This window comes from Triticum urartu, chromosome 6A (genome assembly GCF_056163025.1).
Source record: "Triticum urartu cultivar PI428250 chromosome 6A, HENAU_Tu73, whole genome shotgun sequence".
NCBI lineage: Eukaryota > Viridiplantae > Streptophyta > Magnoliopsida > Poales > Poaceae > Triticum > Triticum urartu.
The window spans coordinates 187,630,107-187,645,108 of NC_141878.1; the positions used below are offsets into that span (position 1 = coordinate 187,630,107).

A 15,002-nucleotide genomic window follows, 5' to 3' on the forward strand; every position below is an offset into this window, starting at 1 on the left:
AACATAAACCAAGGAGCAGCGATGCGAGGCCGCTGTTCCCGGCCCGGGTGCGACGGCATGCGGAACAACACCGCTGTCCCCGCTTTCTGGCCGGCCGGACCCTCATCGTATCTTCGTTTGGACGTGCACGTAGGAGAATGATTCGTGAACATGCGTTTGCATTCCAGAGCGAGAGGTTTGAGAGTGCAAGTCGGCCATAAGAAATTGGGGGCGTGCATATGGTTTTGTACGTACGCGCCTCCGAGGAGAGGATCCATTCGAGGCGCCACATATTCGGCTCCTGCTCCCGATGGCACTTCGATTGCGGGGGAAAAGATTCTCCGCTCCTCTACCGCATCGGTGCGGGATCACTCCCTATTCTATGCGATCGTGTGCTAATTTGTTAACGGGGAGTGCTTCGATACAACCCCCTAAAACGTATAGTGTGTAGTATGATAATTTCACATTAGGTATAGGAATACCCACCCGACGCCGTACGTCACGCGCGACGTCGTACGCCCGCCCGCGTATGCCGCACCCGCTGCTGTACGCCCGCCCGCCCGCGTATCCGCACCCGTCGCCGTACGCTCTCACGTCTCGACGTTGGCGTGGACAGTTGTTGGAGGAAAAAAAAAGACACGGTAGCCGCCGACGCCCGCCGTCGAAACCCTGAACCCTAACGCATCCACGCCGTCTCCATGTTGGCCCCCATCTACACGAAGTCGCCGTCACCCGAGTCGCGGCCCAAACAGGCCGCCGCGCGTGCCCCGACGCCTTTACCGCTGCCGGCGCGCATGCCCGCCGCCGCATTCCATTCCCGTCGCCCAGATGGCCGCCCACCCGCGATCTACGTCGCCGCCTCCCTCCGCGCACTACGCCTACTACGACCAGCCATCGTCCTCACGCCGTCGACACCTGCCTCCGCCGGCCAGCAACGTCACGCCGTCATCACGTTCGTCATCGGAGGAAATGGATCCGGCTGAAATCCTCGCCGCCGTGCAAGAGGTTGGTTTGAGACATTGTTGTGCTTGATAAGATAGTTGTTTTAGGGATGATGTTACACGGCATTTGATTCATCGTACAAATTTTTTTAACTATATATAGTTAGAGGTTTTTTTAACTATATAGTTAGAGGAGGAGGGAGATTATGATGGCGATGATTACGGCGAGGACAACGAAACCTCGTCACGGAATATGGATGAACCTCGTGAGGAGAACTACATGAGTTCGGATGAATCTTATAGTGGCAATGTAAGTGTGATCAATGTTGATAAAACAATAAATATGAGGGGGTAAATATGATAGACCGCACGGAAAATTTAATATTTTTTTGCATGATGCAGCGACATGGCGATGATGATGATGATGATGATATGGATATAGATGATTCATTTGCTGAAAGTGCACTCCGGGTATGTTATTAATAAAATCAGAGAAGAAATGACATAATAACCATATGAGCGCTTACATGTTTTTTTTGCAATGCGCGCAGATGGACGAGGACGGGGACTTTGTGAGGAATATTGTGGACGATGAAAGTGACAAATCGCACGTTGATGCATCTCATGATGACAGCTTCCGCAAAGTAAGTTTTGAAACTTACATCACTAAAGTACATTTTAAAATTATAACTGACTGGCATAAATGGTTTAATACATTAATTTACAGGGAGATGTAGATGGTACAAGCGGGAATGATGAGCATGTTGGTGATGATCTGTTTAATTTTGACATCGGATTTGATGAATATCAGCAAGAATCATTGGACATGCATTGGAAGGTCATGAGGAAGACGTTCAAGTCACTAGGAGATGCTTACAATTTCTATAATCAGTATGCGTACGAGCGTGGTTTCAGCGTAAGAAAGGACTCACTGAAATATTCGAAAGGTCCTGAGGCAACTAAGCGCTTGAGAAAGTATGTGTGTGCGAGAGCTAGGAAACGACAGGCAAAACGTTGTACAATGGAAGGCAGGACCCGCAGGTTGAGAGGGGAGACTCGTTGCTTCTGCGATGCGCATATAACTTTGAAACTTGATAAAGAGCGTGACGTTTGGTATGTCAGCAGTTTCAATGATGATCACAGTCACGTTCTAGCTAGACCGGATGAAGTCACGTTTCTTCGGTCTCACAATCAGATAAAAGAATATCCGAAGGCTGAGATCTTAACCATGGCAGGTGCTGGAATCAGGAAACATATGATTTATGATCAACTCGTTGCGCGCTCCGGGTCATATGCAAAGGCTGGTTTTGGGAGGAAGAAGCTTTATAACATGTGTTATAGAGAAAAAAAATGAAGTTGCTTGCACAAGGTGATGCAGACACTGCCATTGGTATCATGATGACCAGAAAAGAGAGAGATCCAGATTTCTTCTTTGAGCACACCGTCGATGATGAAGGAAGACTGAAAAACATATTCTGGTGTGATTCTCAATCACGTCGAAACTATGTTGACTACGGTGATGTGATAGTCTTCAACAGCACATACAGGATGAATAGGTATGGCATGCCATTTATACCTTTTGTCGGTCTGAACAACCACCGTTGCACCACGGTATTCGGTTGTGCTCTTGTGTCTGACGAGACGGAAGATACATATGTCTGGCTGCTTCAGACGTTTTTGAGGGCTCACTGTCAGAAGAGGCCCAGGTCAGTAATTACTGATGGAGATGCAGCTATGATTAAGGCCATAAGGAAGGTACTTTCGGAGGTTTGGCATCGTCTTTGCTCGTGGCATATTGAGAAGAACATGCAGAAACACCTTCATCATAAGTCTCTAAAGGAGTTCAGGTCTCTACTTTATTATGCCACTTCAAAAAAGGTATTTGAGGAGAGATGGGCAGCGTTTACCGCCAAATGGCAGTCGGAGAAAACAAAGACATGGTTATGTAGGATGTACAAGAAGAAAAGGCTTTGGGCTGCATCATATCTGTCAGGTGGGTTTTTCTTAGGTATGTGAAGTAACCAGCGAAGTGAGAGTCTGAATTCATGCCTTCACTTGCATCTAGACTCCGGTATGACTATTGTTGATATGATTGTGCACTATGAGAACTGCATAGTTCGTCTCCGTGAGAATGAGGCGCATGACGATTGCACAAACTCACAGACAGTTCCAGTACCAGTATTGGATGAGTGTAAAGATATTGAGAAATCAGCTGCCCGTGAGTTCACTGCGGCAAACTTTTATATCTTGCAGGAAGATATGAAGAAGGCACGGGATCTAGAGGTCCTTGAGAGACTGAGAGGAGCAGACACTCACAGATTCATACTGACATGGAAGGAAAATAGAGATATCAGATTCACTGTGGACTACACCCCAGGTAACTTAGAAGAAACTGTGAAGTGCAGTTGCAGAAGCATGTATCGCAAAGGACTTCCTTGCAAACATATTCTTCACGTTCTGATTCAGCTACGCTTACGTGAGATACCTAAGTGTTTAGTACTGAGCCAAGTTGCAAGGGGTGGACTTCCCGTGAAGCGCACTAGCGATCTGTTTGCATGGGGATGGGCAGGTGCAAGGGACAGAGCTAGGTACAGCGAGTTGACTATCTTATCTGTTGAAGCAACTCATAAAGCATGTCATAAACCATTTTTATTCGACAAGTTGAAGGCGGCTCTGAGGGACATAATAGATAATGATTACACTGAGGAGGATGAGCCTGGTGCAGAGGTACAGTTTGTGAACGACGATGCATTCGAGCCTAATCAAGATCATGGTCTTGTTCGTGATCCCGCAAAAGTTAACACCAAAAGCGCACCAAAACAGAATGTTAAAGGCCACGGTAAGGATGGTCCTGATGTCACTAAAAATGGGCGACCAAAAGCTTTTGATGAGAAAAGCAAACGTTAATGTGGACTGTGCGGTGTTACGGGTCATTATAAGTCCACGTGCCCTCAAAATCCTAAGTATAATTTTCTTATGTTATTGTATATGTTATTGTTCAAACCGAATTTATTTGTTCATTGTGAATTAACACATATCTTATTGTTATGTAGGAACTTTGCTTAACTTGTGGAGTATGGAAGATTGGTTCACCCTTTGATTGAAGACAGTTTTATTATGGATGGCTATGGAAGATCGTTCCACCCTTTCATTGAAGACAGTTTTTTAATGTTCTATATATTTGATCTTTAATAATTGTTATAATATGTTATATGAACTTATTTTACTTCGTTGATGTCAGACTATTTTGTTTTGATGATAGACTATGTAATGCAAGAAGGAGTTTTACTTTGTTTATTTTGATGTGTTAATTTTTACTGTTAATTTTGTGCAAGTCGCTGTTGTTTATTTTGACGTGCTCATTTTTGCATAGTACTGCCATCGCTGTTTACTGTATATTTTCTGCATTGCACGGTCGCCGTCGCTTAGAACGCCGTCATTTAAAAAAACATCCGACAAGTGCGCCGGCGGCACTGTCCCACAGTGGCAGCGTCGGCCGGCGGCACTGTCCCACAGGGCAGAGTCGGACGGCGGCAGCAGTACAAGGCAACAAAAAGAAGTTCGATAGCCTATGTGCCGCCGGGTATATAAGCCGGTCGTCCCGCGCTCCGTCGGCCGAGGTGGGACTAAACAGCCCAAGTGGCCCCGCGTGGAACTTGGGCCGTCGTCGCGCCGCGTGCTACTTGGGCCGTCGTCGCGCCGTGGGCGGAAACAATGATATTGGGCCGGCCCACGCGGTCACGTGCGTCGCTGCAGGCACGGCGGCTGCAATAGCTAAGTTTTAGTCCCACCTCGCCCGACGGAGCACGCGACGACCAGCTTATATACCCGGCAGCGCACTTGCAGTCGAGCGTCTTTGATTAGTTATGCTACCCGTCGTTCGACGCTGCCCTGTTGGACAGTGCCGTCGGTCCTGTCTGACGTCAGACTAGCCGGCGCACTTGTCGGCAATTTTTTTTGTAGAAAAGGAAATTAAGAACGTCGGTGTTATAATAAGCGACATAGATAGTGCTTTAAAGTGCATAATAAATACATGTACATTTTTTTAACATTTAGCAGTACAGGAAAACAACTTGACGACTGCACAACTATAAATATGAAGATTTCAAATCTAAAGACAACGGCATGAAGACAACATAATAATCCAAATGTCATTCTCGACTTAAATATTCAAAATAGTAGTGTCTTCTTCATCACAAGACATGATAGTCGAAATAAATGTAAACATTATTTGAGCCTACAAAATTTTCTTTTACAAATTTTTTTGGCATATTTATTTCTTCTTTGCAAGCCGGGTAACTTTATCCTTCACATCGTTGAGCGTATTTCTCTCCGAAAAAATAAGCTGCGCAATCATTAAGTCCCTCAATTTATCAATTGACCCCTGTTAGAACTTCATATTAGTACAATTCAAATAGTATTACATAATGAATTTAATTGAATATAAACATTTGAAAAAAAAACCAGACCTGAGAAAAATGGCTTGAACGGTGAAAAATTCCCTTTAAATACTTTCATATTGTTTTATATCCCATATATGCATACTTTAAGGCAGTTGAACTTACCTTATCTTTTTTAAAATACTCATCGGTGCATCTATTCAAGGGTCCATTCTTCTTCGCCACAACTTCGTTGTCATTTTTTCCTCCCTGGGTGTCCGGTCTAAATTCAAGTAACCAATTGACCAGCCAGGTCGGTATTATATGACGATCTTCACCAACAACTCCCAATAGATACGACGAATAAGTATTGATAACCTGAAAATAATTTAAATGATGTATAACAATTCCAATTTGCATTGAATGCTAATAGAAAACAGAACAATAACTTACATCACCAGTTAGCCATTCATGGTCAAGAATCTTACAAGCCCTCTCTGCACTCAGACCTTCGCGCATGCCATCATTGAATATTTCCTTCTTTCTATGTTTTGCTGACCGCTGATAAGCATGAACAAACTTAACACTAGCTTTAATCACATCGTATTCTTCTTCAAAGACTTCTTTCTCGAATAGTTCTGCAATACATGACGGTAATATGTTAATAATTCAATGATAAGTAGTAATTTCAGCTCGAAAATAATATGATAAAACTCACTTGCTTTTGTTGAACGCTTTGCATGCTTTGTAGGTATAACGGGAATATAAGGAGACTTTATATGGTTTGATCGTCTCCGCTTCCGTTTCCCTACACCCTTCTCCTCTACCTCATCTTCTCCAATACAATCTACCGATTCACGTGATGCGATTTCATCTGTTCCTAAAGATGTAACGGATTTCTCATTAGATACCTCAGGAACTTCGATAGGATCTTCTTCATCACCTTTGAAACTATCGAAATATTCAAGTGTGCAATAATAAGGTGTCTTCTCTTCAGAATCATTAATATCATCTTCATCATCCTCTTGCACATTCTTTTTTCCCAGTGTTTCAAAATTTTCCACGTCAGGATTATATACAAATTCCTTACGAGGTTTTCCACCATAGTTTCTACTTTCACTATTTTCACCATACTCACTCTCTTCTTCTTTTTCACTATCACCGGCTTTGTAAAATACAGCGCTTTTGTTCAATTTCTCTATGACCCTCTGTGATTAAAAATTAGTTGTAATTAGTTATGTGACACATCGAAAACCATTATGAACGGCAAAATCAGAAAACTTGTACCTGTGCGCATAGCTCCGGCATACGAAGCATATCCTTACGAATGTGCTTCAGCTCAGTCAAAATCCGATCCATAATAGGGTTCTGGGTAGCTGAAGCCTCAGATGTACTCACGCCTGTTCTCCTTCCAGTAATGTTAGACTTTCTCGTACTGGATTTCTTGTTCTTTTCAGCCCGTTCCATTCTTATTTTGTTTAAGCGGTACTCTTCAGTAATGGGATCACCGTCCTCCCGAAGAACCAACTGCTCCGGCGGCAGTTCCACCTCCGGCGGGGCGGGGGGATCGGCGGTCGCCGGCGCAGGTGGTGGAGGGGCCCGACGGCCGCGTGCTTCTGGACGGGGGCACGGGACGAGGTCTGCCGTGCCGCCGGACTCCGCGAGCCGGCACGCGCGAATGACGGCGGCGTAGTCTTTGCCGTCCCAGAACGCGTGACGGCCGGCGACGTTGTTGCGGCCGCCGGTCCGCTTCTCCTCTGCGGTGGCGCCGGGCCCGCGCCTCGGGTAGCCGTCCTTGTCGAGCTTCCAGTCGTGCGGCAGACGGCAACCCGGCGGCACGAGGAGCCCAAACCGGTACAGCTCCTCTGTCTCCGGCGTGCTCAGGCTCGACGGCCACACGCTCGGCCCGTCGCCGCTGCCGGTGCCGGAGCTGCTGCCGCGGTGGAACGACATCTCGCCGGCGAGCTTTTCAGAGGTGGATGTGACGATGGGTCGGGGGAAGGAATGGTGTGAGCGGCGACGGGTGGACGGGGGTGGTTTTTATAGGGCAGACGGCGGGGGCGGCGGGCGGACGGGCAGTAATGGCGACGGGCGGGTGGGTCGACGGCATTGATGCGCACGGGATACGACGGGGTGGCAGGCGGCGGGACGGCAGTCGAGAGCGGCGTTGCGGCAGTCGAAGGGACGGACGGGACGGGACAGCGGGGCCGCTATCCACGCGCCACGACGCGTTTTCCGCGGGCGACGCGTCGCGGATTGACCACCGACGTTGTTTGACCACCGACGGGCGCGTACGTACGTCGCCCCACTATACAAAAATATGCCGTCCTTGCGCGAGTGTAAAAAAAAAGCCGTCGCCCCACTGTACAAAAATACACCGTCTTTCCGCGAGTGTAAAAAAAAAGCCGTCGCCTCGCGCGCGGGTACGTCGTGGGAGCGGGGCTGGGGGAAGGGTGATGGGGAATGATCATCCTACCATTTTTTAAGTTTTTACATGAAGGGGTATAAGACGATCTGAACGGTTGATGTGTCTAGGGGGGTTGTACCGAAGAAGAAGTGTTTGTTAACATGGTCAATTGGTACTTGCATGCATGGTTAATTAATTAGACACCAATTGACCATGTATCATTTGCACACGAGAGAGAGTGTGTGTACGTCCCTCATCATTCACCTCACTGCCTTCTCTCCATGGCCTGTAGCTGCTAGCTAAGCATGCATGTGTACATTAGCTGAATGATCTTGTACTCCTATACATCTAGGGTTTTGCAAGGCCGGCAGTTTAGCCCTAGCTAGCAACCAAGCAAGCCAGTGCTACATGACTCTTCCTGCAGCCCCCTTTAAAAGCAGCCTAGCTGCTTTACTTTACCTCGCCAGCCCACCACTCCTACTCCTGCTTCAATCCTTCCATCATGATAAGAAGCTGCGATCGAGCAGATCTATCGTCCCTCGATCTGTCCTGCGTGTGGCTGGCAACGAGATCGCCGGCCGATATCCTTCTTGGTGAGAGCCATGTCTTCACGATCGTATAAGAGAGAGCTTGAGTTGTGAGACGAGACAAGGGAGCTGCGCGCATGGTGGATGGAGAGAGCGATATTGGGGAGGCTCAATCCGATGAATGGGATTTAATTACGCCGTCCGTCCGTCGTAATAAACCTAACATATCTGATTGAGCCGCGCCAATATCACTTCCTTCAACCATATATCTATACACACACGTGTGTACAGTGCTAGCTCTGGAATTCTACACGCAAGAGGTGCGATCAATAGCGTTTGTCCTTAATTCCTTCTTACTTATATCTCACTGCTCTTCGACCCCCATTGTATTGTGTTTAATCCACAGCTACGGATAGACTGTTCTTCCGGACATGTTGTCTTAGGTAAAGTAATTTCCTCTTACTTATTGGCCCCTGCATGCAAAAATGATCGCATGTTTCGTGTTTTCACTCATGGCGACCACCATGATCCCTACTAATATAAAAGACTTAGTTGATGATGATGGTGTGTCTGCCACCCATCATTTCTGACCATTAGATTTGTGCATCTAACGACTATGAGGTAAGCTGTGGTCTTTTTGCAACAGTAGCTCACTTCTCTGTTTCAATTTGTAGAAAACTCCTTAGTATTTTGAAACCAAGGACATCCCTTCCTCACCTCATCGGAACAGCCCGAGTAATATATTTTTAGTGAAACATAATATATTTTAGTGACATATGTATATCAAAACTAGAGTGTTTTCTTTCAAGTTTGTGAACAAGTATTGTTCTACTTTGGATCCTTGCAACGCACGGGCGCATTGCTGGTATATGATTATTTTTTTGACTCTGCAATTTGTATTATCTTAGATACTCCGTACTTGGATAGGAAAATAGATCTTAATGTGACACAAAGCGTTAAAATGGGATTTAATTTCATCCGTACTTGGGTTGAAGGTACAACCACTCAGTTAACTACTTACTACCTAATTGTCGTGTGTTGCAACCGGGGCAAACATATTTTAGCGAGTTAATACCAATAGGAGTGTCTCAACAGAGATGTTGCAAGTGCTTTTTTTTCATATGGCATGTCCCACATTGACGTCGTCCAGTAGTATCTTCCGGCAGAACGTGAAAGGAGGTGATGAAAAATGAAAAGAGATTTTAGGAGGAGCCCACATAAATTATAATTTCCTTAAATTAAGGTGATCCTCGCTTGAGGTATTTAACTGCACTATGCATGCTATAGTCAAAATCACAAAAATATAACTCTCCATAATTAATGTGGCCCTTCTTTTTTTGTGGGTAATTAATGCGACTCTTCAGTCCAATGCTATACTTTTCATAAATTAATGAATGTTGTTTTCTGTTTGAAGGGAATGAGTTGGACAAGAAAAGAAAAGTGTCGATTTGGTTCAGATTATTTCATGTCACTCTAATGCGGCATTAGTTGATATTACCAAAAAAATCTATCGCAAAACCAAGCACGAATGAGGGTGTGAGGAGGGAAACACGAAGAAGGAGGTGAGGTGAACTACCAACTTCCCTTCAATTAAAGTAGAGAAACAATCATGATGCATGCCTAGAAAAGAAAAACGTTGATATGATTATCCCTTTGTTGATGTCGTATTTGTGATGAGTTCATACTCCCTCTTGTCCTTTTTACTCTGCATATTAGCTTTGCCTGAAGTCAAACTTGTAAAGTTTGATCGAGTTTGTAGAAGAAAATGTCAATGTTAGTAATACCAAAAAAATAGCATTACATGCATTGTAGGATATATTTTCATATTTTATTTATTTGGTATTGCAGATGTTGACATTTTTTAATATAAAGTTGATCAAAGTTCACAAAGTTAGATTTAAGGCAAATCTAAAATGTGGACGAAGAAGGTACGGAGGGAGTATATATGAGATAAGTAAGCAGATTGTGTGCATGAATGCACATGATTAATTACTTTTTCTATTCATTTTATTGCTTCTTAGGGTGATTTTTTTTGCTTTTTAACACTTCCTGATTTTATTACTTGTTTATGTTTGAAGAAACAAGATGAAACAATTAGGATGTGATAATTAAGAGGGGGGGGGGGGGGGGGGGGAGGCAGATGGAAGTAAAAGAAAAACAATGTATTTTTGTTTTAGCAACTAAAAACGATGTACTATTAGGCAAAGCAAATGCTTCGCCATACACATGGAAGCTAGGCCAACCAACAATGGGAGCGCCTACATGACACTTACATGTACAATTCAAGGTGCTTAGAAGGATCTTAGAAAAATAAAGTTGTTTTTACTTAAGCGACGGTGCTTATTGGTAGAATACATATGCTTAAGCAGGTACATGTGCTTTAAAAAAAATCAGGTACAGGTGCTATAGCAATAAGGAATAATGGTTAAGAAAAAAAGTTGTTTATTTTTCTAAACATCACTCTAAGTACACACTGCATCGTACATGGTCTTATAATGAGCACTGTACTAACATCGCTTGAGGCCATTAACATGCACGGTTTTTAGTTGTTGAATATCTCAGAAATACTTTTATTTCACTAATTTCAAACAATCAATTTAATAATGAACTTTTTTCATGTGTTGCAAGAAAATAAATACAACCGTTTTATAACATTGAAAGGAATTTTTCATGCATATAAAAATTTGTTCATTTATAAAAATACTCTGATACGTAAACATGAATGGACATGTCTTGTCGAAAATGTATGTATATTTCGAAATAAATTTTCATATAATTAATAATTAAATTTTAAATGTTTTTAGAAACACTTTATATACAAAAAGAAATGCTCATATATCCCAAAAAGTTGTTCAGCTTTTGAAAAATCAATGTTCACGTGTTCAGAAGAAAATATGTTCATGTATCTCATTAAAATATTCATCTATCGTACCAAAGTTCATGAAAAAAACATTTTCAAATAAACAAGAAAAAACCAACGAGAAAGAAACCTCGATGGTATTTGTCGGGAAATAAATAAATTATCCCTTATATAAAAACAGCTTCTTACAAGAGTAAGAAATTAATAACAAGTCCTTCAAGAAATCAACACCGTCTTCCTTCTACATCCACCGACGGCGTGCCGTGAGTAAAACTCATTGACGCCTCTAAGCCTCCGACTCAACGGAAGAACATTGTTGGAACATAGGATCTTGTAAAAGCAGCAACCAGGAACTTGTCGATGTAGGCTAGAAGAAGCCGATGACCCAGATAAGCCGACATGGAGGAGGGCTAGAAGATAATCACAGCTCCACCCAAATAGAGGAGGGAGACAAACCTCACAATTCCTCCGACAGAATCATATATGGCTGAGCTTCAACGGATGGAGATGAAACTAGAGACCAACAATACGTTGTAATACCATTCTCTTCGCATGACGCGGACGATGTGAACAAATGCTAATCACTCTAGACCGAGTGCCCGGCATAAACACCATCCTATTACCCGTTGAGGCCGCTTTGAGGAAATATATGGACATGGAGAAAACCAGGTAACTATTATTCCCATCATTGCAGCTGCCCTGACATTACCAAAGATGAATAGCTAGACCATAGCAGACAAGGCCTGGGACACTCAGATCGGGGGTCCTACCTTTACACCCGTCGCCACAACTGTCGACAGAGGCCAAGGGAACCCCAATCAGCATCAACGGGTTGAGGGGTTAAGCTAGACGCATCCTCTCTAGCAAACCCTAGGAAAACAACTTGTCTCTAATACTTGCAATAAACAAATACATGAGTGTGGCATACGTTTGGTACTCTATATGTCTTGTAAAGTAGAATATTCTTTAAATGTGAAACGATGTTTTTGTCGACAATGAGAAGTATATCATTAATCTTAAAGGTAGGCAACCATGTTTTGCGTAGACATTGTGTGTGTTTGTGCCTCCATATAATTCTTTTTAGGGTGCCTGCAAGAGAAAACGATAAGGCTGATTGGTTTGATACCAACATTTGGCATTGCCAATACTTGGCAAACCAACATTTAAAAAATCTAAAATTTGGCATCTTCTTGTAAGCTTGGTAAGAAAGGTTGGTAACCAAGCAGTCACTAGCCAATTTTTGGCAATTTGTTTCTAGGAAATCCGACTTTTGGCATGTGCAAACCAATCATGCTCAATACACAGCAACTCCCAAATTCTGGCCCACTCCCGCTAATCACGGCCCAGCCCAAATCCTTGCCACCAACGGCTACCGTTGCGCTATTCCCGACGCACAGCGCGGCGCCGCAAGGAGGCGCGACCACTCCGCAAACTGCCTCGCCGAGATAAGGGGAGCACGCTGCACGCACCCGCTCTGCCCCGGCGCCACCACCACCCTCGCCCTCCGTCGATGCCCCGCGATGCCGTCGGCCGCCACCCGCTCGTCGTCCATGGGCGCCGGCGACATTGAGTTCGCCCTCGACCTCGACGACATCGCCGCCCGCGCAGCCAAAGCGGACTGCATCGGCGCGCTCGCCTGCGGCCGCGCAAGCTTCTCCTACCACCGCCTCCCCGAGCCGCCCCTCCGCCTCACCGTCCGCAAGCTCGACGATTCCTACTTCGGTACCAGATCCCGCCCCCTTCCGTTTAATTCCCCCGAATTGCTTGGGGGGTTTGGTTCTGCCCTAGATTGATCCCTGCCGCGGCGTGGGGATTGCGAGTATGTGACCTTCCGTGCGTTGCTTCTGATTATGTAGGCGTGCAGATCGCCAGGTCGGCCGCTGTGTGGGAGCTCAAGGCGGCGATACAAGGCGTGTTCATCGCTCTCTACGATGACATGGAGAATGCTGTCACTTGGTATGCCACATATACAAGGGGTCTGTAATTTAGCAAGTTGTTTGCTTTTAATTGCGCTTGGATGCCATGTGGATAATTCAAAATAATTGAAGAGAGATTTTTTTCTCTGACATACAATGAATAATGGGCAATTTAGAGTGAAATTCACTGTCATTGTTTGTTTGAATTAAAATTTGGTGGTGGGAATTTAACATTTAAGGTTGTTGCTTTGCTTGTTTTAGGCAGCACGTGTGGAGCCACTTCTGCTTATGCTTCAAGGATGAGAAAATGACGGATGACAGGGCAACCTTGCGTGCATTTGGTATAAAAGATGGTGATGAGGTCTGTGCACATTCCTCCTCTGTGATTGGTAGAAATGTGCATTTTAGTGTGGATTAGCTCTGCCCCGTTTCATGAGATCAGTAAGGATACAAGTCATCCTATTTATGAAACTATGATGTGCTGTTGTACTGCTCATTGTTCCGCTTACTCCTTGTTCATACAATAGAGATGCCCCTATTGTTAGGCAATCTACAGTTAAGTTATTTCCATATTTGATTTGGCACTTTTGCCTATCAGACAACGTCTTATGCTCTTGTGTGAGCATAACAATTATTAAATACCCTTGATTTTACTTGACATATTAGTTCCGATGATGTCACTTGTGGTCCTCTTGTACCAAATGCTTATTGTACCAAATGCTTATTGTAGGTAGCTCAGTAATGGTGCTAGAGCTACTAAATTCCAACACAGCCATGTACTACTTTTCCTCTTCTCATTCTTGCATACTGAAAATTCCTGAACAAGAATTACTTTCCATTATCCAATAAGTGAGTATAATAAATGCATGCTGGCATAATGCATTTGTAGTATGATTCATTATTTGTGTTCAAGGCCATTTGGAAATCGAGTAAACTGTTTCAGCTATTTGCGGAAGTAAGTGTCAAATCCTATTTAATGTCACATTCTGATGTGCCATTTTCTACTTCCACTGATTTGCCTCTGAATACCTTCCATTATATTGTCCTTGTCATGCAGCTCCATTTCGCCCAGCATCTCTCCGTTGACTACAGCCCTTGCAAGAGTTCAAAAAGTCAAAGGGCAACATCTCACAGAAGGTATGTGAGATCCTAGTGCCTCTTTAAGGCCCTTTGTCCACTTGATCTGCATCTTCCTAGAACTCTCATGGATTTTCTATATGCTCACAATCGATGATGTGGCAAGTAATTTCATATGGCAGGTCAAGGACTTCAGTGGAAGGTTTTAGTGTCAGACCACGGAGTTTGATGGATGATCTGATCGAAGAAGATGAGGGCGAGAAGAAGCTTGCTGCTACTAGGCATTCGACCAGTATTCTGGATGAAGATTTTTGTGTTTATGAGCACCACGAGCAGCACGTGGAGGAAGATCGTAAGAAAGGAAGCTCTGTTCGCGGTTGGTTCTCATACTCTAGATTGAGGGGTAACAGGAGAACACACTCGGAGAATATTGAGCAACCCTCCTGCGAAAAGGGCAGTCGACCAAAGCTAGGGAAATGGCTGTCTTCCAAAATGTCGAAGGCCCGGAGTAAATGATACCCAACTGCTATCTATCGGACATCTTCTGTTTTATTTTCTGAATGAAGCCCTGAAAAGCGGCAGACGACCAGTAATTCCCTGCATGACATAGGATAGGCCATTAGCCTAGGTGACCTTAAAGTTCAGTGTATATATGTGTTTTTTGACTCATTGTTCCTTCCAAATTTGATGGTCTTATTGTTTAGTGCAATCAGATATTTATCCTCTGTTTTCACTCCTTCCAAATTTGATGGTCCTGAGAATTTACTGTTAATATTTCAGAAATCATTTTGTGGTCTTCTGAGTAACTTGTGCAGCCAGCGGACCGACAACAATTACCCTGTGATCATGAGCAATAAACCTGGGCAAACATTATGTAATCTCCGTTGGGATTCTTAATAAATCTTATTGCTGTTAA

The 15,002-nt window shown here is 44.2% G+C and overlaps 2 protein-coding genes and 1 pseudogene across 2 annotated transcripts; all 3 read left to right on the forward strand.

Moving 5' to 3' along the window:
- Nucleotides 1-1,173: 1,173 nt before the first annotated feature.
- On the forward strand, nt 1,174-4,020 carry LOC125532683 (uncharacterized). Its single transcript, XM_087526589.1, has 6 exons — nt 1,174-1,230; nt 1,323-1,391; nt 1,472-1,564; nt 1,648-1,683; nt 3,718-3,883; nt 3,974-4,020. Exons 1-6 carry the CDS (start codon nt 1,174-1,176, stop codon nt 4,018-4,020), a joined length of 468 nt encoding a protein of 155 aa, XP_087382715.1.
- LOC147964690 (protein FAR1-RELATED SEQUENCE 5-like) lies at nt 1,660-3,660 on the forward strand (annotated as a pseudogene).
- Nucleotides 4,021-12,452: 8,432 nt separating the features above from the next.
- Nucleotides 12,453-14,788, forward strand: LOC125514799 (uncharacterized). The gene is made up of 5 exons (XM_048680150.2): nt 12,453-12,815; nt 12,950-13,049; nt 13,271-13,370; nt 14,067-14,146; nt 14,269-14,788. The coding sequence occupies exons 1-5, from the start codon at nt 12,614-12,616 to the stop codon at nt 14,600-14,602; spliced, it is 816 nt and encodes a 271-aa protein (XP_048536107.1). The 5' UTR covers nt 12,453-12,613; the 3' UTR covers nt 14,603-14,788.
- Nucleotides 14,789-15,002: the final 214 nt, after the last annotated feature.